Source organism: Ahaetulla prasina, chromosome 16 (genome assembly GCF_028640845.1).
Source record: "Ahaetulla prasina isolate Xishuangbanna chromosome 16, ASM2864084v1, whole genome shotgun sequence".
NCBI classification, from domain to species: domain Eukaryota; kingdom Metazoa; phylum Chordata; class Lepidosauria; order Squamata; family Colubridae; genus Ahaetulla; species Ahaetulla prasina.
In genome coordinates, this window is record NC_080554.1 from 1,231,162 (window position 1) to 1,257,511 (window position 26,350).

The following is a 26,350-nucleotide window of genomic DNA, read 5'->3' on the forward strand; positions in this document are numbered from 1 at the left end:
GGATTATGGGTAAAAATATTTGGGGGCGGGGGGGGCATGGTTGTAAGCCCAAAAGACAAACAGGACCTTGGATGAAAGCTGGCAAGGAAGGCAGCTCGCTTGTGGGTTCAAAGATAAAAAGTGACTTGAGTGATTGTCTACAGTTGCAGGTTGCCAAAGTCAACACAGTTCTAAGAATCGATATGACTCATTCATTAACCAAAGCAGGAAGCAACCACGGAGCATCAACAGTTGGAATTAAGACAAATCCTGGCCATTTCCCCCCCCTGCAAAGCAGATGTATATTGTCTTTGGATCTTAATAAAGGGCGGTTTATGCATTTTAAATATTTTGCCTAAAGGAACTCTGAATACTTTTGTCAGTTGGGAGTTTTTCCACCTTGGCGACTTTATCTGCGATCATGACTATCACTCTGCTAAACAAATAATTCCCTCAACACTGTCAAACTATTTACTAAGTCTGCACTACTATTAATCTTCTCATCCTTCCTATCACCCATCTCCTTCCACTTATGACTGTATTGACTGTAACCTTGTTGCTTGTATCCTTATGATTTATATTGACTGCTTCTTAGTATGATTTGATGGCTTATTTGTACCCTATGACTATCATTAGGTGTTGTACCTTATGATTCTTGACGAATGTATCTTGTCTTTTTATGTACACTGAGAGCATATGCACCAAAGACAAATTCCTTGTGTGTCCGATCACACTTGGCCAATAAAGAAGTCTATTCTATTCTTTTATGCAAACTGGGCATTTGCTAAGTGCCCCAGTCTTCCTGTTCTGGGCACCGTACAGAATAAAAGAATAGGAGCAAATCAAAATTCACAAAACAATAGTATTTTATAGACATTTATTTCAGTAAATATTTAGCTTGGGATTAGAGTAGCATAGACGTAGTGGCAATACATTTTTTAAGAATGTGTTTGTGGTGAAAAAGCCGAATCTAAGCCTAAGGAATAAATCCATAAAAAAGAAATTGTTTGTTTTGTTTATTCAATTTCTGTAGCCACCCATCCTGACTAAAGACTGGGTGGCTTGCAAATTAAACACTCATACAATAAATATAAAGTGAATAGAATAGTATAGCATAGTATAATATTATGCTATGGTATGATTAATGTATTATGTAGAATTAAAATAAGAATATAATAGTATAGTATAGTATAGTATACAGTATAGTAATAGTATAGTATAGTATAATACTATGTTATGCTTTAATGTATTGCAATGTATTGTAATATAATGTAAAATAAATATACGATATGTAATATACGCAGGTTTTGGTATGTTCGGGTCTTTTCCCGTGTAAGATTGGAAGTATTTAGGCAACGTTTCGATGAGATCTCAGTCATCGTCTTCAGGCTTTGGCTTTGTTCTTATGTAAGTTAAGCCAAAGTCTGAAGATGATGAGTGAGATCTCATTGAAACGTTGCCTAAATACTTCCAATCTTACACGGGAAAAGACCCGAACATACCAAAACCTGCATACATATACCCGTGAAAACCTCCGAAAACATATATGTAATATATATATATATATACACACACACTATACTAACAATACAATACAATATTAGTATAATAATATAATATAAAGTTGGGCTTTGCTGCCTTGAGTTTTAGGTGTGTATATGTGTGTATATATATGTGTGTATGTATGTATATATGTGTGTGTTTAGATATCTATATACATATACATATACACACACACATTTATATTTATACATATATATATATATGTTTTCTGGGGTTTTCGCAGGTGTTTGTATGTAGTTCCAATTGTACTTCCAATTTTACGCGGGAGAAAACCCGAATAACCAAAGACCTACATATATATATATAATATATATATTTATATATTTATACATATATATATATACATATATATATATAATATATTTATATATATATATTATATACATTATATATATATAAAAAAATAAAAAGCGGGATAAAATTATCCGCATCATTGGAGCGCCCTCTAGAGGCCGAGCACCTGTAGCACCTCCGCTTTCCCACCGTCCGAGCCAGGCGCACGCGCGGACGCAGTAGTAACGGTTGCCCGTCGGCCTCCTCTCCCTGGAAGGCTTCGTTGCCCTTCGCCGACATGGCCGAAGCGGCGTCGACCGCTGACGCCCTGGGCCGACTCGGCGTGTCCCTTGACAAACATGGCCGCCCCGGCTTCCCCTTCGCGCTTTCCTATTCGCCGCCGGCGGCTTTGCCCTTTTCCAAGATGGTGGGCCGGCGGTTCCTCAGGGCCGTCAGGTGGTGAGGGCTGAAAGGCGGCGGCGGCGGTTCCTCCTCAGTCCCGAGAAGATGGCCGAGAGCGAGCGGCAGCCGGGTAAGGGCCAGCCAGCCCCGAAATGAAACCCTCCCCTCTCCCCAGCGGGCCAGGGCGGGGGAAAGGGAATCCGCCTCCCCTCCAAGAGGAAGAACGGCCTACCTTGCAGGGTCGTCGTAACCCCCTCGCGGGTGCGCCGGGGGAGGGCGTCCTTTTTTTTCCCCTCTGAGGGAGGAAACAAAACACCCCCGTGAGAGAAAACGATGGGTGAGGGGGGGGGGTCTTACCTCAGGGGCCCCTTGTGTGGGGAGGGGGGCGAGGCTCCATCCCATAATAACAAGGCTGGGGATTATGGTTGCTGGCACCGTCAGACGGGAATTTGGCCTTTTTATCCCGGGGTGGGGCTCAAAACACACCTATTTATTCAAGCGGGACTGGCATAATAGTGTTAAATTTTAATTCGGGGTTTTATTAACATTTTTAAAATTTTAGAACTAAATTTTAATTATCAGCCTTTTTGTAATTTGCTAGGTTTTAAATGTTTTAAATTTGTATATATTTCGTGTTTTATCTTGGCTGTACACCGCCCTGAGTCCTTCGGGAGAAGGGCGGTATAAAAATTTAATAAAATAAATAAATAAAATAAATAAATAAATAAATACAGGCAGGCCTCGACTTACGACCACAACGGAGCCAAATTATTAATTAATTTTATTTATAGTTTTTTCCTTTTAACATCCATAAGTGCTTAGTGAACAGTCTGGGTCACATACTTTATACAACATCATCATAATAATAATAACAATAATAGTATTTAGATATACATAATCATAATCTTTCAACTTCCAACATTTGTGTATACGCGGTAATGATCGTATATTCTATTATATATCGGCCCAACGTTTCTGCTGCTAAGTGAAACGTTGGTTATGCGAATTTTGCCCCGTTTTACGACCTTTTCCTGCTACGGTTGCTAAGCGAACCACTGCAGTGGCTGTAAGTCGGTAACACGGTCGTTAAGCGAATCCGGCTCCCCCCGTTGACTCTGCTTGTCAGAAGGTCGTAAAAAGGGGATCACGCGACCCAGGGACACGGCGACCGTCGTAAGTGTGAATCGGTGGCCAAGCGTGTGAATGTAAATCACGTGACCGTGAGGAGGCTGCGGTGGTTGTAAGTGTGAAAAATGGTCCTTTTTTTCGGTGTCGCCGTAACTTTGGACGGTCATTAAATGAACTGTTGTAAATCGAGGATGGCCTGTAAGCTGCTCCAGGCAAAGCTGCCTTTTGCAATTACCTCAGAGGGGTTGTTGTCAATGCGGATAGTATTCAAATGTTCAAATCATATATTGTTACGGTTGGTTGCCCAGTCACCCAGAGTCAAATGTTCAGACTGGATTTACTATTTTATTCACCTATTTGCTATTTTATTCATAAGCAACTGGCATAGATAGATGTGGCTTTTTGACGGTGTTACAGATATAAAGGTAGCTGCTGTTCCAATTGCCTTTTGCAATTGACCGATGGTAAATTTGTCAATGCTGATATACTGTTCAAATGTTCAGGTAGTTATTGTGGTCCATTGTACAATCTGCAAGATGTTCAGACTGGATTTGGCATTTTTGTCTACCTGTCGAGACCTTCCCAAGGACCTGGAATGGGCAGAGGTAGCTCTTTGATGGGGTTGCAGTTGCTGATAGAGCTGCCTTTTGCAATTGACTGATGGTGAATTTGCCAATGACGATGATATTCAGGTGTTCAAATAATAAATTATGATTCATCATACAGCCAGTTCAGTTCAGGCTGGGTTTGGCATTTTGGCCCACCTATGGAGTCATAGACAGATGTTGTTTGATGGTGTTAAGTTGCAGGAGGTAGGCTGTTCTAAGTCAAAATGCCTTTTGCAATTGACCGATGCGGATTTGGTCAGTGCCGATGGTGTTCAAGTGATGCTCCAGATGTTTTGGGATTGCCCCAAAGGGGCTTATTCTTTGCTTTCTTTTGCCACAGTCCTTCTATTTCTATTCGCGGCCCTTTGTATTTGGTTATCTTTTCCAGTTCTTCCCGTCTCCAGATATTGGAGATTGGACAACCATTTGTCTGAAACGGTTTAGGGCCGTGATGGCAAACCTTTTTGGCACCTAGTGCCTAAACCGGAACATGTGTGCATGCATGTGCATGTGGCGTGCCGGAGCACCGGAAACCCGAAGACCAGCATGCGCGCCAGCCAGCTGGTCTTCTTGCATGCCAGAGCATCAGAAAACCGAAGACCAGCTGGCCAGCGCACACATGCTTGTTTTTTGACCGGTTTTTTTGGCCGTTTTCAGGCTGTTTTCCTGCACTCTGGTGCCCGCAAAGACCAGCTGGCCAGCGCGCATGTGCACACCAATAACCAGAAGAGCAGCTGGCGATGCCGTGCATGCCCACAGAGAGGGCTCTGCGTGCCACCTCTGGCACACATGCCATAGGTTCACCATCACAGGTTTAGGGTTTCCTGCATGAGCAAGGGGCTGGATTAAAAGACCTCCGAGGTCCCTTCCAAGTCCGTCGTTCTGCATACCGAGGCCAGGAAGCCAGTTGGAATCCTGCTGCCGCTCCAGCTAATCGTTGGGCATTTTTCAACACAACTCCGCGGCTCCAATCTCAGGAACACTAGCGTAGGCTCCCCTTTGAAATCTGCCAAATTTCTATGCTGCTTTTTGGAAGCGTGTGATTTTGAAAGCGGGCTCTCCAAACCAAGAGGACTCCTTTGCGTAAGTGATGTCTCTCTGGGGGTTTGCAAAAACTGGGGGGTTTGCAGTGATTTAATTTCGTTTTTCTCTCTTCTCCTTGTTAAGAAACCTAAAACAGCTCCTCAGTGAAATGCAGCCCTTATTTTAAAATGTTCACTTGACTTTGTCTGGACCCACAGGGTTCTCTTTGCCTGCCTGCAGATCTAATCATCGGAACAGTTCAAAAGCAGGGTTCCTGAAGATTTTAACTCCCGGGTGATAACACTTAATCTCCTGCATTTATTGCATTTGGACTCTACTTCCCTTGCATCTCACTTAGGCAATCAGTACGACTGGGAGACGGATTTAAAAACCTTCTAAAGAGATTTTCCTCCCCTGAAGGAAGTTGAAACTCTCCAAGATCTGTTGTGATTTTATCTTCTTTTTTCTCTTCCAGAAGCCTCGGAGGAGACCCAGCCTCCCCCTCCATCCCAAACGTTCATGATCCCCAGGAAGGAAATCAACATGGTTCCTGACATGGCAAAATGGAAGCGGTCCCAGGTAGGGGTGAAAAGCTTTGCTTGGCATTATTTATTTGGCTCTGGCAGCAGATGCAGGGCCTGGCAGGAACCCCAGAGCCACTTTCAGGTCTTAAGAGAACAATGATAATTGCGAAGGCTGTTCCCTGCATGTAGAAAGCTAACCCCTCAGGGAGAGAGTCCTTTGGAATACAAGTAGTCCTCAACATACAACCTCAACGGAGGCCAAAATTTCTGTTGCTAAGCAAGACATTTGTTAACTGAGTTTTGCCCCATTTTATGACCTTTCTCGCCTCAGCTGTTAAGTGAACCATGGCAGTTGTCCAGTTAGTAAGTGAATCTGGCTTCTGCATTGACTTTGTGACGCTGAAGCTGTCATAAATATGAGCCAATTGCCAACCGTCTGGATTTTGATCACGTGACCCTGGGGATGCTGAAATGGCCCCAAGTGTGGAAAACGGTCATAGGTCACTTTTTTCAGGGCCGTTGTAACTTCGAACGGTCACTAAATAAACTGTTGTAAGTTGAGGGCTACCTATACCGCTGGTCCTTACGCGGCGTGAATGGGTGTGTTTTTAAACAGGCGTACGCTGACTACATGGGATTCATTCTCACCTTGAACGAAGGAATCAAGGGAAAGAAGTTGACCTGCGAATATAAAGTCTCGGAGGTAGGCCTCGTTTCGGTCTCTCGTAGAATCATAGGGCTGGAAGGGACCTTGGAGGTCTTCTAGTCCAACCCCCCCTGCTCACGGGATACCATCCCAGTCAAATGGTTGCCCAGTCTGTTTTAGAAAATCTCCAGTCACGGAGCAGCCAAACGGGCTCCCGTTTCTTCCTTCCTTCCTATCCTTGGAGAGAGAGAGAGAGAGAAAGAGAGAGAGAGAGAGAGAGAGGGATTTCCAACTCCTTCCCTTGCTTGAAAGAAAGACTTGGAAAACAGCAAGGATCTCAGCTGCAGACAGACCGAGCGGCTGCATCAGCAGGCAAACCAATCTCGGCTGCTAATCCAACCACAGCAGAAATTGATTAAGGAGAGATGGGAGGCATCTGGGGTAGCCTGTTCCTGGGGGAGGCTGACGACAGCCATACCCTTCCCATGCACTAATGACACCGAGGCAGCCAAGGCCTTTAGCGGAAGGGGACGGTTCAGGAATTGGTTGCGTTTGGGCTCTGAGTTTTGAACCAGGGTTAGGAACAGAGCTGTGGCTGCAGATGGCTTTCTCCGTCCTGGGCCAGTTTTTATAAAGTGAAGCCTTTCTCCCTGCTGCCTATCACTTCCTTGCCATGTTCCCCCATTACCTTTTTTTCTTGCTCTCACACGTTGAACAAAACTTTTCAAAATGATTTTTGACGTTTGTTGCAAGTCTTAGTTCGTGCTGGTTCTGCTCAGTTGCCTTTTTACTTCTGCTTTGCACGCTGCGCTGGTTGAATTGCAGCCCCTCCCTCCCCGGCCTCCTACCCACTCAGCTCATGCTTGAAGGGCTGGGAAAATTGGTGGGCTTGGCAGTTTCCCATCTGACATGGCAGAGTGAGTGATGGTCGAACTTTGGCCCAAAGGCCTGGAGGATTTCTCACGAAGGAAGCCGCCTCTGGCAAAGTCGAGGGAACCGCTGCTATCTTTGTCCTCTCTCCTCCCCCTCCCTTTCTTCTCCACCTTTCCATGCTGAGGAATTTTTTTCCCAAGGGCTTCTGTACATTTGGAGGGGAAAGGTCTGGTGAATTAATTGATCAAGCTCAAACAAGCCTAGGACTGCAGTATATAAAGGGAAGGGAAGGAAGGAGGGAGGGAAGAGGGGAGAAGGGAGGACTGAGGAAGGAAGGAAAGTGACAGGGAAAAAAGAGGACAAAGAGGGAAAAGAGGAAAAGGAGAAAGGAAGATGGGAAAGGAAAGGGAAGGAAGGGAAGGAGGAGGATGAGAGGGAAAGGAAAAAGGAAAGAAAGGAGGGGGAGGGAGGGAGGGAGGAAAATGGGAAAGAGAAAAGAAAGGAGAAAGGAGAACGGGAATGAAGGAAGGGAGATGAGAAGGGGAAAACATGGAGAAAGGGAAAAAGAAAGGAAAGAATGGGAGGAAGGGAGGGAGGGAGGCATTTTATCCTGACCTTCCAAACACAAATATTTGAGTTGCAGGCGGTTGTCCTTCTTGCCCTCCTCCGAGATATCTTCCTTCAGTTTCATTTTCCTCCCCTGGCTGTAGATCAATATTGAGGCTGCCTCCCATCCCCTGGGTTTTCCTCCATTCCCCGTCCTCCCCCTTTCAAACGGTCCAATGTTGCAAGTGAGAATTGAGACAGAATTTATTCTGCAGTCCTCTGCACACTTTCCAGAGCCTCAGCATCTTTTTTTCTTGTATCGTGGTGGCCAGGATTGCACGCAGCATTCCAAGTGTGGCCTCTCTGGCGCCCTAATAAAGGGGTAAATCTGGCAGAACAGGGTGCGTTGTGTGAATTCCGTTTCAAAGCTTGCTTACCGCCGGCTGATAGGACAGCTGTACCTTCTTCCCAACAGCCCATCGAAAAGCTAGTCACGCTCCTCAACACACTGGATCGGTGGATCGATGAGACGCCCCCCGTGGATCAGCCTTCTCGCTTCGGGAACAAAGCTTTCCGGACGTGGTATGCAAAAGTGGAGCAGGTAGGCTGGGAGGAAGGGGCTGAAAGAGAGCGGGCAGGGGGGTCCCATGGAGAGAGGGTCAGAAGTAAACCTGCCTTTGCCAGTTCAGGCGGAAAAGATTCCCAGAGTGGTAAAGGACATTAGAGGCCATTTAGCCTAACCCCTTGCTCAGGGGCTCAAGTGCAAAACAAGGATATTTTTTAAAAACCTGATTTATTGTTGCATGAGTTTATACCCCTGGATTTCCAGTCTTGTGGCCAGCTTACATTCTTTTAGGACAGGGGCCTCCAATCTTGGCAACTTTAAGACTTGTGGACTTCAACTCCCAGAATTCCCCAGCCAGCCACACAGTCTCTTTCCCAGCCTCCATTTCCCAGAAGCCTTATCCACGGCCAGATGCCACCAGAGGCATGTGGGGGGGGGGGGGCTGAAGTCCACACCTCTGTCGTTTGCTTGGGGTTGGCTGCTGAATAAGGGAGGGGGGCACGCTCGGCTTGTAGATTCATTCTTCAGCCTGGATTGCCATGATGGGGTCCCTAATTGCTTGATTATGACTAAATCTTAGGGGGCAGAATCCTTGGTGGCAACGGTCGTCCCCAAACAGCAAGCTGACGCCGTGCCCGAGGTGGCGGTGTACTTGAAAGAGTCCGTTGGCAATTCGACTCGCATCGACTATGGCACAGGTATCTGTTTATTGATTTAAAGCATTTATATAGCCCCCCCCATCTTCTAAGCAATTCTGGTCGGCTCTCGGGGATGATGGGGGTGGGTGTCCAGCCCCCCAAGGAGCAGAGCCCTTCAGCGTGGCAGATGGGTTCGTGAGCATGAGTAATAACTGGCTTTGGGGTCCTTGGTGCTCTCTGAACAGGGTGGCTTTCTTGCAGACGTTTCATGGCCCAACTAGGTAACATCATCAGTGCTAGAAGGGAGTGGGATTTGGGGGGAGGAGGAGGAGGGAATTGAGGTCCTGGTGCTCTCCAAGCATGGCTGTTATCTTGCAGAACTTTCATTGCCAAGCGTCATGATCCCTGTTGTCAAAAGTTGAAAACAGTGCAGTTTTCAGCACTTGAAAAAGTGACCCAAGGAAGCAGAATTGCATTTGAAAACTCCAGACATGTGCTGAAGCAATGAACCTGCCATAATAATACTTAGAGGTGGTGGTGATGATGATTTAAGAAGATGGACAGTTTCTGCCTTGCATCTTGGAATGCAAGCCCCTGATTAAAACAGGCACAGAATGGCAAAATTAAATCAAGATTTTTTTTCCAGGGAGCCCCCAGCTCTGAGGCTTAGAAAGTTGTGGGTAGACCATCCCTGGAGGTTTTAGAATCTTTTTAGAATGGTATAGAATCTCTTGCTTGAGCAGAGGGTTGGACTAGAAGGCCTCCCAAGGTCTCTTCCCACCCGGCCCCTCTGTTTTGCATTCTGTAAAGTTTCCCAGAAGAAACTTCACAAAACTGCTAATGGAAACTAGCAACATACTTTAAAACAGCTGCTGAGCCGAAGAAGGAACTTTTGGAAAGCTTTTTTTTTTTTTAAAAAATGCATGAAAAATTCAAGACTGCAGGACTGCTAGAGAACCTGCAGTAAAGCCACAATCAGCCACCAGTCGGCACTCTCATCCTGGTTACCTCTAGCTCTAATTCCTGTTTCGTTCCTGGTAGTTCAGAACTGAACCTCAGTTTAGCTTGGAGGGAGCAGGAACCACCTGAAATGCACGCACACACACGCACGCACACACACACATACACAAAACTCACTTTTCCTTCTGCTGTGACTTTTTACATAGCTCTGTTCCAGCCTAGTTTTTCTGAATATACAAGCAATTCATTTCCAGCCAGCCTGACCCACAAACAGGATTGTCATTTTGTCTGACATCACAGCAGAGAGAGCTAAACTGAAGTTTAACTGCGTTGTGTGAAGGCTTTTTTTGAGTTTTCTGGAAATGTTAAATTGGACTCTGGGGTTCACAGACCCAGATTAGCTCCATGTATTGGTACACACGCAGAGACTCCTTAAATGTTTGGAATGACTGTTTGTTTTAACTTTTTTGTTACTAGCTTTCAAAAGTACCTAATAAAAATACAAAATTACAACCTGAAGGGGATGTAGAGAAAGTTTAAAAAGTGACACATACACAAAAGGAACAAAATAAACATATAAAAAAGTTACTTCCAGCTTTCTTCAATACGGACACAGTTATACAATAAAATAGGATCTGGCTGGGGAATTCTGGGAGTTGAAATCCACCCATTTTAAGGTTGCCAGGATTGAGAAACACATGGGACACTTTCATACAGAATTCCTGGGGGAAAGTGGAAATGCCCAAAGCATCTTCTTTATCAAAACAATGAGCTTGGAAAGAGTGCCTCACCTGTACCTTACCTGAGATGGCTGAGATGTAGTTTTGCAGCCTCGGGAGGGCCTCTTCTTAAGCCTGGGCGTCTTTTGTTTCCTATTATTAATTATTCATTTCAATCTCATTTTTATTATTTTTACAAATCACTCAAAAGATGGTGGACATACCAGATACTCCTTCCTCTTCCTCTTCTCTCTGTAACCACAACCCTGTGAGATGGGTTCAGTTGAGAGAGAGAGAGAGAGGGACTGCCCCAAAGTCAGCCAGCCACCTTTCATGCCCTAAGACCGGACTAGAACTCACCGCCTCCTGGTTTTGGAGCTTTAACCTTAACCACTAGACCAAATCTTTCTTCATTCTGAGCATCTCCCTTCTCCCCCGCAGGCCACGAAGCGGCCTTCGCTGCCTTCCTTTGCTGCCTCTGCAAAATCGGCGTCCTCCGGCTGGACGATCAGCTGGCCATCGTCTTCAAAGTCTTCAACAGGTAAAGTCCACGCATCTCAAAGCCGCCAAAGTTGAGAACGCCCCTTTGGAGCAAGTTCTCGGGTAGCTGATACCCTGTCATTTCCGAATGCTCCCTTTTGGCGGCTTGTGCAAGGGAAAGGCAGAAGATCTGCTTCCTGAAGAGTGAACAGAGAAGAAAGGGACCTTGGAGGTCTTCTAGTCTAACCCCCCAGGTTCTGCCCGTGTTCTGGCGTTGATTAAGATCCCAGATCCCCTCCCCAAATTCTCCCTCTTCCAGTCATTCCACTCTTGGTCCAAAGGAGGAGGGGATTTTCCCATTGAGTTCCTGTGGAGGTTTGTTTCACGGCTGGGTTGGAGTCAGTGGTCAGCTGCTACGCAATCCTGACCCATCCAATTTTATTTTGGTTTCAGGTACTTGGAAGTGATGCGAAAACTCCAGAAAACCTACCGGATGGAGCCAGCTGGCAGTCAAGGGGTCTGGGGTCTGGACGACTTTCAGTTCCTCCCCTTCATTTGGGGAAGCTCTCAACTGATTGGTAGGCAGGGATATTCTCTCTCTCTCTCTTTTTCTTCTTTCTTTTTCTTCCTCTTTAGGAGAAATTATCTTAATCGCCGCCATTTCTTTTAAAGGGGCTACAAAGGGCATTTATTTGAGATCAGTCCCCACAGTTTTCTTGGCAAGATTTGGGAAGTGGTTTGTCATTGCCTGCTTCTTTGGGCTGAGAGAGAGGGGCTGGCTCAGGGTCCTCCAGTAACTGTTAGGTAAACCTGGAAGTTTAGAAAACAGGATTGGGAAAGGAATGTGGACCGTAAGAGCGGGAAGCAAAGGCTTCATAAAAATTTAAACCCAGGCCAAAATATCGACGGGATTTCTGCCTTCTGCAGTAGGCAGGTTCCCTCCATACCAGTAGTCCTTGACTTACAGCCACAACTGAGCCCAAAGTTTCCATCACTGAGCGTGACGGTTGCTAAGTGAGTTCGGCCCCATTTTACAACCTTTCTCACCACGGTTGTTACGTGTCGCCGTTAGTAACGGGGTCGTTTAGTGAATCTGGCTTCCCCAAGGACTTTGCCTGTCGGACAGTCGCTAAAGGGGGTCACCTGGCCCCAGGACACTGCAACCGTCATGAGTACACGCCAGTTGCCAAGCATCTGAATTTTCATAACGTGACTGCGGGTCGTAAGTGCCGTTGTGACTTCGAACGGTCACCAAACGAATGGCTATAAGTCAAGGATTAACCGTATAAAAAAGAGAAGACTTTTTCTCTGGCCAATTTAAAGCTTCCGCTCTTTGGGGTCCATTTTGATTGGACGGCAATTGCCAGGCTCCAGTAAATCTCCAGGACTGAACTGAAAAGATCCTGTTTTTAGATCATCCCAGCCTGGAACCCCGGCACTTTGTGGATGAGCGGGTGGTGAACGAGCAGCGTAAGGACTACATGTTCCTCGAATGCGTCCGGTTCATCACAGAGGTGAGGCTGGGATTGCGCCTTCCCTTCCCTTCCTTCGAGCTGAACTTTTGCGGAGCAGAGACAGGTAGCCCTCCAATCACCCCCACCCCCCATGGAGCCCAAAACTTCCGCATATCCCCGCGGTCGTTAAGCTAAGTGATTCTGGCTTGGCTGGAAGGTCACAAAAGGGGATCACGTGACCCTGGCATGCTGCAACCGTCAGAAGTACAAGCCAGTTGCCAAGCATCCAAATTTTAATCAAGTGACCACGGCGACAACACAGCGGTCGCACACACACGAAAAATGGTCCTAAGTCACTTTTCTCCACTGCCGTTGTAACTTTGAACGGTCACTAAACGAATAGTCAGGGACTACTTGTCGTTTTGTCTTCTGGAAGGAAGCCCAATTTTTGCAGCCGCCTCAAAGAAACCCGGCTTAAATTTGTGGACTAGACACCAATTGTGTTCTCGCAGCTCCACCTAGTGCTTTCTTGATTTTATGAAAAGGATTTGACTAAAAACAACAACAACCCCCCATCTCATTTCCTGTAAGAGCCCCAGCTTTACTCCTAAAACCAGGTTTGGCCTTGTGCGCTTTGCCTAAGAGGGAGGGACTGCAGATACTCAACTTACAACCACTCGTTTAATGGCCATTCAACGTTACGATGGCACTGGAAATAGTGACTTATGACTCTTTTTCACACTTGTGATGGTTGCAACATCCCCACAGTCCCATGATCAAAATTCAGACACTTGGCAACTGGCTGGTACATATGACGGTTGCCATGTGCCAGGGTCACGTGATCCCCTCTTGCGACCTTCAGATCAGAGTTTGCCAGCATAATATTGGCCCCTAGTGGCAGAACTGTAGAATTACAGCACCCACAACATGGCCGAAGGGGAATTTTTTATTTTTCTGCTCTGAATCTCAACCTAGGAAGGGGAGGAGGCTGATGTCATGGTATGTGGGGATGACCTTTGGAGATGTGGGGGAAGTGATACCGCCTAAGGAACGGTCAGATAAGAAAGCGCACAGCCCACAGCTCCATAATGGGGGTTGGGGAATAGCAAAGTCCTGCAGATTTACCCAATAAGAAAACTCTGTTGAATGGACAACAGATGTCTTCTGCTGGACAAAGCTTTTAGCCAAGAAACATCTCACTCTCCTGCTAGTCTCCACCATGATGGCCAATAGGGTGGGCATTTGGACCAAGATTTCTTTTCTAATAATTGCATGGATTGGGCCTAGGAGAGGACATGACAGCTCTCTTCCAGTACTTGAGGGGCTGTCACAGAGAAGGGGGTCAACCTAAAGCACCTGAAGTCAGGACAAGAAGCTACAGATGGAAACTAATCAAGGAGAGACGCAAGCTAGAACTAAGGAGGAACAATTAACCAGTGGAACAGCTTGCCCTCTGGAGTTGTGGGTGTTCCATCGCTGGAGGTTTTCAAGAAGAGACCGGACAGCCATTGGTCTGACATGGTATAGGTTCTCCTGCTTTAACAGGGGAGGTGGACTAGAAGGCCTCCGAGGTCCCTTCCAGCCCTAGGATTCTATATTCCGCGATCACATTTCGACTTCCGTAGCACAGGGACAGCTTTGCCATTTGGTGATCCTCAAAAGAGGGGCAACGCTGTCCTTACAGTGGGGGCCAGGACAGTCCACCCACAGCCTCACTTCTCTGCCTACCCACCCAGCCGGCTGGCCGGCTGGCGTAGCCCTTCGGTTCCCGCCCCCGGCTTTGTTCCTTTGTTCAGCAAGAGCATCTCCCTGTCTCTTGGGGGGGTCCCCTCTGCCTCATTTCCAAACAGGTCTCCACCCCACCCCACAGGGATGGGGTGGGGGTGGGGTGTCAGTGAACAGGCCCAAATCTTGGGCCAGAAGTCGATTGCTTTCCCACTCGCAAATTCCATGCCTGGAAAAAAAAGGCAGTTCTGCCTTCCCCCCCCCCCCCCCCAAAGTCCCAAACATGCAATGCAAAGATTTTTTTTAAAGGTTTTATTCTTATTTTTTCCTCTACACCCCCTTTTCAACCCCCACCCCAGGTCCCTGCCTCCTCTCCCCAGTTTTCATCTTGCGGTTAGGATGAGCAGCTAACACAATTTTTCCAAATTGATAAATAAATCCGGCTCCTAAATTTGGGGAAGTTTTGGAAAGGGACAGCTCCAATTTCAGAACAACAGAATAATTTAATAATCATTTATTACAGAATAATTTAATAATTTCAATCGGGGTGGGGGTGTAGAGGAAAAAATAAAACATTTAAAAAGCTTTGCATTGCATGTTTGGAGCTTGAGGGGGGGTGGGAAAGGCAGGAATGCTAAGCTCTTCCTGGCTGGAAGGGAAGCCCCGGACAGGAAGGTACTGGGCTCAGCTGCCTTCCCTCCTCCCCTTTTCCATCTCCTCTCCTTCCCCCCCCCCCTTAATTTTTTTTTTCAACTGACAGAGGAACCATTTACAAAAGGCCGATTCTCTTGGGAACAGAGAGGCAGGAACGCAGCGTCTGTGAGTAATTTCCTGCTCAATATGGTTACCCTGACTCATTCTGTTCCCTTGGGGTCACTGCGGGACTCTCTCCCTCTCTCTCTCTCTCCCCCTCCATCCTTCTCTCTCCCTGGCTCATTCTTTTCTTTGTGGCTGGAATCAGCTGCAGTTCCTTTCTTTCTGCCTCTCTCTTTTTTTCCTTGCCTCTTTGCTTTCTTCTTCCTCCTCCTCCTCCTCTTCTTCTTCTTCTTCTTCTTCTTTTTCTTCTTCTTCTTCTTCTAAAAACTCCACCACTTTGTCCCCAATCTCCCCTCTCCAGCAGATGTCCTTTTGGCACCGCGGTGATGCCCACCTGCTTGGGCGGAGTGGAGTTTCAGGGTGCCAAACGCTGGTTTCGTAACCGAGGCTGCGCGAAAGGTCATCCCTTTGGAACGCAAACACAAACACACACAAACCACCATCTGCCCCAAGCCACAGCGACGACATTGTGGGTCCCTGGCCGCGAAGGGGCAGGCGAGTGAGGCTTTGCTTGTCTGGGCCCCAGGTCCCTTTTCTGCAAGCACTGAACGGTTTTTGAAAGTTTTTCTGTCTGTCTCTCTCTTTTTTTAAAAGATAATGTTTCTATTGAAGTTGTTCATCATATAAAATGCAATTGAGTTACTTGTAAAAATAATAAAGGTGAGGAACGAAAAAGGAAAGGAAAGGGGAAGGAAGGAAGGAAAGGAGGAATTTCCTGACAGTGAGTGGAACAGCTTCCCTCCAGAAGTTATGGGAGCTCCATCCCTGGAGGTTTTCAAGAAGAGACTGGGCAGCCATTTGTCTGAAAGGGGGTTGGACTAGGAGACCTCCAAGGTCCCTTCCAGCTCTTTTTATTCTGTAATTCTAAAATGCAAAGGGAGACGGTAGGGAAATAGAGGAAGAGAAGGAAAGGGGAGAGAAAAAACGGTGATTTGTCACCTTTTCCATGCAAAATAAAATTACAACCTCAGCTTTTTTCTTTTTTCATGTTTAGTGAATGCTCGCCATTTCTAGAACAGCCAATTAATCTAATCGGCAAAACCCAAAGTCAGATTTTCACTCTGCTGTACGTCCAGCTTTTGCTCTGCTGCCTAGGTGAGAGGCCGGCAGACAAATTGAGGAAGGGGTGAAAAAGTCAAGGACAGATCTGATCCCCTTTGGCTGCCACCTAACAAGCCAAGTCAATGGGGAAGCCAGATTCACTTAATAACCCTGCGACTAAGTTAAGTCATCCCTGTGGCAAAACTCCCTTAAGAACTGTCTCGCTTAGTGGCAGAAATGGGCTTGGTTGTGGTCATAAGTCAAGGACCCCCCCCCCAACCAGTAAATAAAGAGAAATACCGATCAGCCCAACCTGTCGGTTCGCTTTGGACGAGCCTCAAACAAGCCGCTTGTTGGGAAGGACTTAAAAACATCTGACCGACTTTGCCAGAGCTGACTGACGCAGCCCGGATGAGTCACGCTCTCATTCCCTTTGGAGGATCTGGCTGGGCATGACTAAGAGGGCTCTGCAGCTCCTGCTGCCTCTGGCCCTTTTCCCCCAAATTAGGGCCTCGGCCCCTCCAGGCCTCAGTTCCCGTCCTTAGGTTAAGGCCGTTGCAGTGCAGCCTGTCGCAAAGGTGAGCACTCGCCTGTTTACCGACTGGAAATAGGATGTGGGGGCGGCTTGCCTTCCCTCCCTGGAGGATTTCAAGAAGAGACTGGACAGCCACTTCTCTGGGATGGTGTAGGGCAGTGATGGCAAACCTCTTCCAGACCGAGGGGCCAAAGCACGTGTGTGCGTGCCCAAACCCCAAAAATGCAATGTGCACATGCCTCCCATACATGCGCATCCCCCCCGCATGCACCCCGCCCCACACGCATATGTGTGCGTCCCCCCGTATGCATCCCGTGGCCCTGCGTATGTGCGTGCGCCCCCCCCCCCACATGGCAGAGACCGGATGACCAGGTAGCCGGCAGGAGGCGCATGCGCGGCGGAGCCGAACTGGGGCGACAGCTCCATGCCCACAGAGAGGGCGCTGCGTGCCATAGGTTTGCCATCCTGGGTCTAGGGTCTCCTGCCTGAGCAGGGGGCTGGACTAGAAGACCCCCAAGGTTCCTTCCAACACTGTTATTGTGAGAAGGTGACTTTCCAAGGAGTTTAAACCTTTCCTGCCTATCTGTCTTTTCCATCGAAAAGAGATGACTGGGAAGCCTTTACAAATTGGGGAAGGGATGCAGTCCCATGGTCCACAGCGCAGCTGTCCTGCTCAGGATGATGGAACTGTCATGCGACACTTCCTGAGCTAAGCGGTGGTTGGTGGCTGTACGGAGGAGCCCTGCGCCGCTTTATAGCGGTTTATTTAAAAGCGGCCCTCCACTTCACAGCTACCATGGAGCCCAGAATTTCTCTTGCTAAGCAAAACGTTCGTTAAGTGAGTTTGCCCCCCATTTTGTGGCCTTTCTCGCCACAGTTGCTAAGCGGATGACTGCAGTTGTGAAATTAGCCACACGGTTGTTAAGTGAATCTGGTCTCGCGATCAAAATTCAGACCTTTGGCAACTGGGTTCAGATTTATGACGGTCGCAGTCTCCTGGGGGGTCCCTTCCCACAAGCCAAGTCAGTGCGGAAGCCGGATTCACTTAGCAACCGTGTGACTCACTTAACAACTGCAGGGGTTAACTTAACAAATGTGCCGAGAAAAGCCGTAAAAATGGAGCAAAACTCACCTCCCATTACCACATAAATCCTGGGCTCATAAGTCGAGGACTACCTGTATGAAGGTCAACTTCTGGCTCACAATCTGCATTTTTCCCCACCCCGTGCTGGAGCCCTTGAGGACTAGGAGCTTGAAAAGCAGGCGTGGCAGATTCCTCGCCCCAAAAAGCAGGCATTGTGTTCCTTCATTCCTTACCCCACCCCTGTCCTTCTGGCTTTTTTTCTCTCTGTTTGGGGAGATTCTTCTTCCTCGCTTTCTTTCGACCCGAAGAAATTATATAAAGAACCCCATAACCTTTTAGGTTCCCATCAGCTGATCGCCCAAATAATCGGGTGGGGAGGGCAACCCGATCTTTTTTCTCTCCCTCTTTCCCCCCACCCCAAATGTGTGCTTCTGTTCTAGACACCCCCCCCCACCTTCCTTGTGGGTTTAGTAAGGAAAAACCAGCAACCCCCTGTCCTTTTCTTTGCTCTTGAGGATGGAGGCGGGAGACCTTTTGCAGCTGTTGGGGGCAGAAATGAAATCCAGGCCTTGCTACCAAAAGAGGGGAGAAAGGGGGCTGACCATGGGAGGAGGAGGAGGAGGAGGAGGAGGGGGCTGACCATCTATTTCTCTCCCCCCCCCCCACCGGCCTCTCACTGTGTTGCCCATCTCTTCCCCCAAATACCTTTGTAGAGATTTTTTGGTGCATTTAAAAGGCAGTCTCTCCCCCCTTCCACCAACCCATTTTAAATCCCCCACCTCTTCTCCTTCTCTTCCTCCTCTCATCCCCCCACCTCCATTGTTTTTGGCACTGGGGAGGGTTGCAATCTGAATATTCTGTGTGTGCTTTAGGTCTGGAGAGAGGAGGAGGAAGAGGAGGAGGAGGAGGAGGAAGTGAGTTATTTTAAAATCCGCATCCTGCAAAGGGCTGTTGACTTCCCAGGCTTGCTTTTCAGCTGGCGCTGCAGCTCTGTGGTGGATGATGTCATGGAAACTTCCCTCTAGGCAAGTTGAGTTGCATTCCCTCCCAGCCTCCTTCTCCTCCTTCTCTCTCTTACACACACACACACACACACAGGCCCCAAACAGAGCCAGCTTTCTTCTCAAGGGTGTGCCCCAGAATCCTGTCCAGGAAAAGTAACTCCTCTGCTTTTTTCCCCCGCCTCCCCACAAGCCCTGCGCCTCTTGCTTGGGAGTTCATCTGAATCTCTCTCTTTCTTTGAAAAGGTTTCAGGCAACGAGGAAGGCTGGAATTAGAAAAAAGTGGGAGGGGTGGCCTTTTGCGGGGTGTGTGTGTGTATGTGTGTGCCCCCCCCCCACAGATTGCTGGAGAAATCGGATCACCTCAACGGGAGGGGCTGCGCATCTGTCTCAGCCTTCCAAAACAGCTCCGATGCCCAGCCAGCCAGCTAGCTGGCGGAACCGGTCTTTTAGCCTCACGGGCAGGGTTGGGCTGGGTGCAGATTGGCAGGCAGGAAATAAATAAATAAATAAGAGAAAGGCAGAGTTGGAAGGGATCTCTGAGGTCTTCTAGGCAGGAGACCTTATACCAGTGATGGCTACCCTTTTTGCTGTCACACGCCCAAAACCGGGAGACCGTGGGGGAGGTCGCACATGTGCATGCCCCCACTCATAATTCAAGGTGCCCCGTCCCCATTGCATGTGTGCGCTACCCCCCCTACACGCCCCATGCTTTTGGCACGCAATGGCACAGTGGGCCCGGTAGGCCCGTTTTTTGCCCTCCGCAGGCTCTAGAGGCTTTCTTGGAGCCTGGGGAGGGCAAAAATGGCCTTCCCCAGCCCCCCTGGAGGCCCTCCGGTGGCTGGAAATGGCCCATTTCCCAACTTCTGGTGGGCTCAGAAGACCTGGCCAGTGCGTAGATGCATGCTGGAGCTGAGCTAGGGCGGTGCTTCCATACCCACAGATACAGCTTCGCAGTCCACCTGTGGCACGCGTGCCAAATGTTCACCATCACGGCAGAAAAATGGCTGTCCAGTCTCTTCTTAAAGACCTCCAGTGTCGGAGCACCCGCAACTTCTGGAGGGAAGCCACTGATGAATTGTTTTCACTGCCAGGAAATTTCTCCTTAATTCTAAGTTGTCTCTCTCCACCTGTTTACTTCTTGTCCTGCCCTCTGGTGCTTTGGAAAATAGATTGCCCCCCCCCCCCCCCGTCCTCTCTGTGACAGACCCCCAAGCACTCGAAGATGGCTATCATGTTACCCTCTAATCCTTTTCTTCAGTAAGCTAGAGAAAAGCTGGTTCTTCGTTGCTCTTCTCGACACTCTTTCTAGAGTCTGTATGTGTCCAGGCAGCCGTCGGAACTTTGAAAATAGCATTTCGGGCGCTTGGCTTCTGACTGGCATTGACCGCCATTTGCATCGTGAAATAATCATGACCATGATTATTTGACCAGTTTCCAGTCTTTACTTCCAACCTCTGGCAAAAAAATGCCCATTGAGCAAAACGGGTTCAATTTATGACTGCCGTGTTCAGTTTGCAACCGGCCACAAAAAAAACCATTGAAACGTTCTTCTCCCCAAATATGCATCATAAAATTTGAGGGGGACCGTGTGTGGTTTTTTGTGTTTTTTTTAACACCGCTGGTTAACCACTTTGGGCTCTAGTTTGTTGTGCGAATGTGCCTCGAGGTTAACGCTGGTTCCTTTTGCCCTCCAGATGAAGACGGGGCCCTTCCCTGAGCACTCCAACCAGCTGTGGAACATCAGCGCCGTCCCTTCATGGTCCAAAGTCAACCAAGGTCTCATCCGGATGTACAAAGCGGAGGTGAGGAAAGGCAGAGGAAGTGGGGACTGCCCTTCTCCATCCAGATGTCCTAGTTCTGGGTCAAACATCTGTCCGACCTTGAGGCGATGCTGAGCGTGTTAGGCTGTCCACAAATGTGAAAAGCTGGCATTTTTTGGTCACCTTGGACCTTTCCTGAGCCAGTTTGGTCTAGGGGTGAAGGTACCAGGATAGGAAGGGGGAGACGAGGAGTTCTAGTCTCGTCTTGGCCATGAAAGCCAGCTGGGTGACTTAGGGGCAATCACCAGTAGACGGGGAGTTCTAGTCCTGCTTTAGGCCTAAAAGCCGACTGGGTGATTTGGGGCCAGTTTGCCCTCAGGCCTGCCTGGGGATCCTGGACTTTTTGCCTGGTGACTCCAGACCATGATGGATGCCGGATGTCAAACTTCTTTCTGTCCCTCTTCCATTTCTTTCCCCCCCTTTTTTTTAGTGCCTGGAGAAGTTCCCCGTCATTCAGCACTTCAAATTCGGCAGCCTGCTTCCTATCCAGCCTGTCGCACCTTAAGGAGCTCTGTTGGTGATGGAACAAGGAGGTGGGGGGAGCCCTGGAGAACGGCGGGGGAGGGGGAGGGCTCCCCTTCCTAGTCACCCCAAAACCCTGCCGCCCTTGATGCTCCTTCCTTTCGGCAGGAGCCTGGCAGGGCACAACTGTCCAAGAAGATCCTGGCATTGGCACACACACAAAAAAAGAAAAGAAAAGAAAAAAAGGCAAGAGGTGGACTTCACTCGGGCCATGCAATGGTCCCCCTCTTCTGCACCCCTTTTTTCATTTGCCCCAGGATGGTTGGTGTTCTTAAAGTTGGGGCGGGTTTTGCCTCTCTGAGCTGTGCTGTATATTTTACTGGGGAAATACACAAGCTTTGAACTTAAGAGTCAAGCTGGACGTGCTGGCATTCTTCCCAAGGCTCCCTTCCCAATCCTTCCCTTTTCCCCCCTGATCCCTTTGGACAGGGATCTCCAGAACTGGCCACCTGAAGACTTCTGGACTTCAGCTTCTAGAATTCCCCTGCTAGCTTTGATTTTGGATCCTTCCCATTCAGGGGACAGGGGGGGTGTTATTCCCCTCACCACCCCAGAGAGAAAGCTTCCATACCTGTGTTTCACAACCTCAGCAGCTTTAAGATGTGTGGACTTCCAACTCCCAGAATTCCCCAGCCAGCATGTGCTGTCTCCAGTTGGGGAAACCACGTTTGAAGGGTTCAGACGAACTGGGGGACAAGTTCAAAGAAAAGCAGCAAAACGCATTGTCTCTTGCTAGCCTACATCAAGAAAAGATTATAGGTTTCGAGTCCCAGATGCTGCTCAGTGCCTGGTGAAATTGACTAGACAGGAAGATGAAATTGACTAACTCTTGCTCTTTGTAAGATCTGGAAATTGGCTGGGGCTCAATTTCAATTCGACAGGGGTTCTAGATCTTGAGCAATCTGCTTTTCCCTGAATTTTGCTTCTTCCAGGAAAATGGTTGGGCAGAGGGCAAAAAAAACAACAACCAAAAAAAACACCACCCCACCATTTTGTAATGTTTGCAAAAACGTAACCTTCATCTAAATAGGAGAATGATGCCTATTTACGGTGCACAAAATGGACAAAACGGGAAATAACTAAAATGGAAATATCTATGCTGGCTGGCGAATTCTGGGAGTTGAAAAATCCCCACACCTTAAAAATGGCTGAGATTGAGACACACTGGATTGAAGTTAGCAAAGTTTTGCCAACTAAAACCACAGGCTCTGCGTTCACAGGGCACCCCTAACCAGATCAGGGGAAGATGGTTGCATTCACACAAAAGCCTAGAGCATGCAGGCTAGGGTATCCTGGGAGTTGAAGTCCATGCATCTTAAAAAAACCACCAAGCTTGAGAAACACTGCTCCACACAACGGCAGCCACTTTATTTTGAAAGTGTGGGGTGTTTCTGAGCCCCTTCCCCAGCTGGATATTTAGCAAGGAGGGGGAGATTTACTCATGGACCCCCAAGGAAACATGGAATCCGGTCCTTAAAAGGGAGTTGGGTCAGAAAGGCCTGCTAGGCAAGCTTGATCTGACAGCTTCCTGGCCAGAGCAGTGCCTCCCCTCCAACCCACCTGGAGAAACTCAAGAGTAACTTGAGGGATTGGCTAATATATATTTTTTTCCATGTAGACCAGTGAGTTCTAGATTTCCCCCCTCCTCCCCCCAAAAAAGGACGAAATGCTACACCTCACCCCCAATTTTAATATTGTCCATCTCTTTTGGCCAAGGAGCCAAAGGCTTTAAATTACACCTTGAAAACATTTTGGTGAAAAACAGCCCGCCTCAAAAAGAAAAACCCCAAAACACACTCCGTGAAAATATTTCTGATTTGTTTATTTATTTTTCTTTCCAGTCAAGTCTAAAAATAACAACAATTTTTTTTTGTATCTCTCAGTTGAAGTTTATGGGGAATACATTACCTCCCCCTCCCCCCACCTTCCAAGTGACTTGAAAGCGGGGGGGGGGATCCCCAATTTCTGCTAAAGGCTTGCCTCCATTTCTAATTCAACCGGTTCTGTAATTTTGTTTTGTTTTATTTTATTTTTCCTGGCTCCTTGCAAAAACTTGTCAACCCTGTTTCTCCAAAATTGGGGGGGGGGGGGAATTCCAAGAAACTGCTTTGCCAGTTGATTCCATTTTAAAGGAGCCCCCCCCCCCTTTTTTTTTTTTTTTTTTTTTACCAAAATGTCCAGCCTGAGGCTGATTTGAGAGGGGCAGGTGGTTGTGGGTAACTTCAAAGGGCGATTCCTAGTAAGTAGTGGATTCCACCCGCCCGCTGATCTCTTTGAGGGATCCTCGGTACTCTCTGAGGTTGATGGTTTTCTTGCAGATGTTTCACGACCCAGCTAGATAACGTCATCAGTGTGAAGTGAGTGGGGTTTGCAGAGAGGAAGAGGAGGAAGAAGACAGTGACAACTGTGGGGCCCTTGGTGCTCTCTCATCTTAGTAGTTTTCTTGCAGAAGTTTCATTACCCAACTAGATTATATCATCAGTGCTAGAAGCAAACTCCACTCCTTTATAGCACTGATGATGTAACCTAGTTGGGTGATGAAACGTCCACAAGAAGAAAAAAACCCAGCTTAGAGAGGACCCAGGACCCCTCATGTTAACCCTGAGCTACAAATATTTCTCCTTTTACCAGCTGATCTCTTTTTCTAGCTTTCCCGTAGTCTACTCTAGAGCAAGAAGTTTAGCCCTCTTGCAATTACACTTGGAATGGCCATGCATAGACACACACACACACACACACCAATGCCTTTTGAAACTGTGATCAAAGCAAGCGGCAGCTTCCCCGGGCAAGCTTGCAAATGGGGGGGGCGGAGTGTGGGATTTTTGCAAACCCTGCATGTGTCTACTCAGCCCCCACCAGGGAGGAGTCATCCCCTCCCCTCTCCTCCCTCCCCCTCAAAATGTCCACCTTTGCCTGTTTCTGCTCAACACCAAGGAGTGACGGCCTCGACACCGGGGAGAGCTGCACCTTCCATTAAATAGGATTGGCCTCTTTCTCTGTGTGACATAGCTTTTATTAATTCCAGGTATCATTCAGGGCCCACCTGCGCGTTCCTTAGACTGGATGGTCAGAGGCTTTCGAACCACCTCTTCTTAGATTTTATAGTGCAAATAGCCTAGCGCTTGAGGGGTCTCCAAGCCTGGCAACTTTTAAGATGGGCGGACTTCAACTCCCAGAATTCCCCAGCCAGCATTTTCCTAAGACGTATCAGCCCACATGCCGGCTGGGGAATTCTGGGAGTGGATGGAAGTCCACAAGTCTTAAAGTCACCAAGTTTCGAGAGTTCTGGACCAGAATTTGATGGGGTCTCCAACCTTGTCAACTTTAAGACTTGTGGACTTCAACTTCCAGAATTCTGGGAGTTGAAGTCCACAAGTCTTAAAGTTGACAAGGTTGGAGATGCCTGCTTCAGGCTGTCTGATCTGTAGCTCTGCACACATGGGCCTTTGTCCAGAACGGTCAGTCAGGCATTCCTGGACCCATAAGCCTTCCCCCTGACCCTGTTCTTCAGTTCTCTTGGCAGGGTGGTTGGAATTAAACCTGCTGAATTTCTCCTGGAGTTGCCGGCGTTTTGTTCAGTGTCCAATCTGATATATTTGTTGAGCTTTGCTGAAGGATTCGGGTGAAGGCGAACCTTCTCTCTCGATTCTTTTGGCCTGCGAATACAGGTGGTTCCCTCATTTAACGACCAGAATTTCTGTGGCCAAGGGTCATTAGGCGAGCCCTGCCCAATTTCGCAACCTTTTTTTTTTTGCCACAGTTTTTAAGCGAATCAATTGGTTGTTAAACAAACCCAGCTTCCCACGTTGTCTTTACTGGTCACAAACCGGCTGGGAGGGTTGTAGGGGTCAGTCATGTAACGCTTAGGATTCTGATTCTGATCACTAGACTGGTGGGGGGGGGATGTTGTAAGTGTGAGGACAGGTCATAAATCCCTCCCAGGTCATAAATCCCTCACCCCCCCGGTTGCTAAATGGTTGTAAGTTGAGGACCTCCTCTAGGTTGCTGTTTTGTGGGATTTCCAGATGGCAAACATGGATCTTGGTTGGCCTGAGACCAAATCAGCAGACTGAATTCCTGACCATACAACATTTCGGAAGAGCTCCTTAAGGCCATCAAATCTGTTTATCTACTGCTTGGATTACGTCCCCCTTTGTATCTCCTCTCTCTCTCTCTCTCTCTCACACACACACACACACACGCAAATGTTTCCACAGAGAGAAAGCCGATCCCAGGTCTTCAGCGTTTCCCCTTTTCCCTTTTAAAGAACTATTTAATTCTGGGGCACGCAACTTCGAACAGGCTGGAGGTAAAGTAAATTACCATTTAGGCCAGAAGAGGGATCAGTGAAATTACATAGTTAATAGAAGGGCTTCCTGTGCTTTCCACAGCTCACCTGTCCTAGTAATAAGAGTAAAATAATATCATTGAACAACGTGAGGATGACGATAATAATATGTTTTTGAGGAGATCAGGGTGGTGCCCCATTCCTAAGAAGCTTGTCCTTCTCCCATAGGATCTGGGGAAGAACTTATTGGGACGGGATGCATTTAAGCTTTGAGGAAAGTCACTCGGGAGAATATTTGAGTTGCCTTCGAATCCTGAAAAAGGTAGTGCCTTGATGGCGAACCTATGGCACGCGTGCCCAAACTAGCACGCAAAGCCATGTCGCACGGCACGCACAGCCTTGCCTGTTTGTCTTCCGGGTTTCTGGTGTGCATGTGCACGCGATGAACAGCGGCAGTGTGGAAAACCGGTGTGCACATACACGCAGCCAGCAGACTGCCGGAGGAACATGAATGCCAGAGCCCAGAAGTTTGGCTTTTCAGGAGCGCGATCCTTTCGTGCTTTCAGCAGTGTCGAAAACCGGCTTGCGCATGCACGCTGGCCAGCTGAGCGTCGGGCCCCCATGCACACTAGAACCCAGAAGTTGAAGTGTGGCCGCGACGAGAGAGTGCGTACGTGCGACATTTCCGCGCGATCTTTTCGGCACTTGGCGCCAAAAAGGTTCCCCATCACTGGCCTGGAGACGTTTAGAGCCTTGCAAAGCATCAGTGGTCCCTGCCTTGGTAGCATTACTTGCAAAGAAGTGCTTGGAACACGGTAGTCCTCCACTTGCAGCCATTCATTCAACGGCCGCTCAAAGTTACAGCATCACTGAAAAAAGTGACATTGCAGCATCCCAGCATCGGTCACGTGAATAAAATTCAAACGCTTTGCAACTGGCAAGTACTTGCGACGGTTACACTGTCCCGGGGGTGTGGGTGTGGGGCGCGCGTGATCCACTTTTACGATCTTCTGACACATCAAAGTCAATGAGGGGAGCCAGGTTCAGTTAACAACCTTGCTACTAACTGAACAACTGGGGGGATTCACTTAGTGACTGTGGCAAGAAAGGCCGTGAAATGGGGCTAAGCTCACT

General features: G+C 48.0%; 1 protein-coding gene across 11 annotated transcripts in view; it reads left to right on the plus strand.

Moving 5' to 3' along the window:
- Positions 1-23,921, plus strand: part of PTPA (protein phosphatase 2 phosphatase activator) — a 26,405-nt gene extending 2,484 nt beyond the window's left edge. Inside the window, exons 1-12 of one of the 11 annotated variants that reach the window (XM_058159092.1) lie at positions 2,199-2,347; positions 5,452-5,555; positions 6,117-6,203; positions 8,041-8,166; positions 8,711-8,828; positions 10,889-10,988; positions 11,381-11,505; positions 12,341-12,505; positions 14,867-14,925; positions 20,281-20,388; positions 20,837-20,939; positions 21,037-23,921. In XM_058159092.1, coding sequence (XP_058015075.1) covers positions 2,323-2,347; positions 5,452-5,555; positions 6,117-6,203; positions 8,041-8,166; positions 8,711-8,828; positions 10,889-10,988; positions 11,381-11,505; positions 12,341-12,505; positions 14,867-14,925; positions 20,281-20,388; positions 20,837-20,911 — 1,092 coding nt within the window. In that variant the 5' untranslated portion in view covers positions 2,199-2,322 and the 3' untranslated portion in view covers positions 20,912-20,939; positions 21,037-23,921. Of the gene's footprint in view, positions 1-2,197; positions 2,348-5,451; positions 5,556-6,116; positions 6,204-8,040; positions 8,167-8,710; positions 8,829-10,888; positions 10,989-11,380; positions 11,506-12,340; positions 12,506-14,866; positions 14,926-15,223; positions 15,595-20,280; positions 20,389-20,836 lie in introns of those variants that run through there. The other 10 variants (XM_058159093.1, XR_009152283.1, XM_058159091.1 and 7 more) reach the window with 10 other exon arrangements.
- The last annotated feature ends 2,429 nt before the right edge of the window (positions 23,922-26,350 follow it).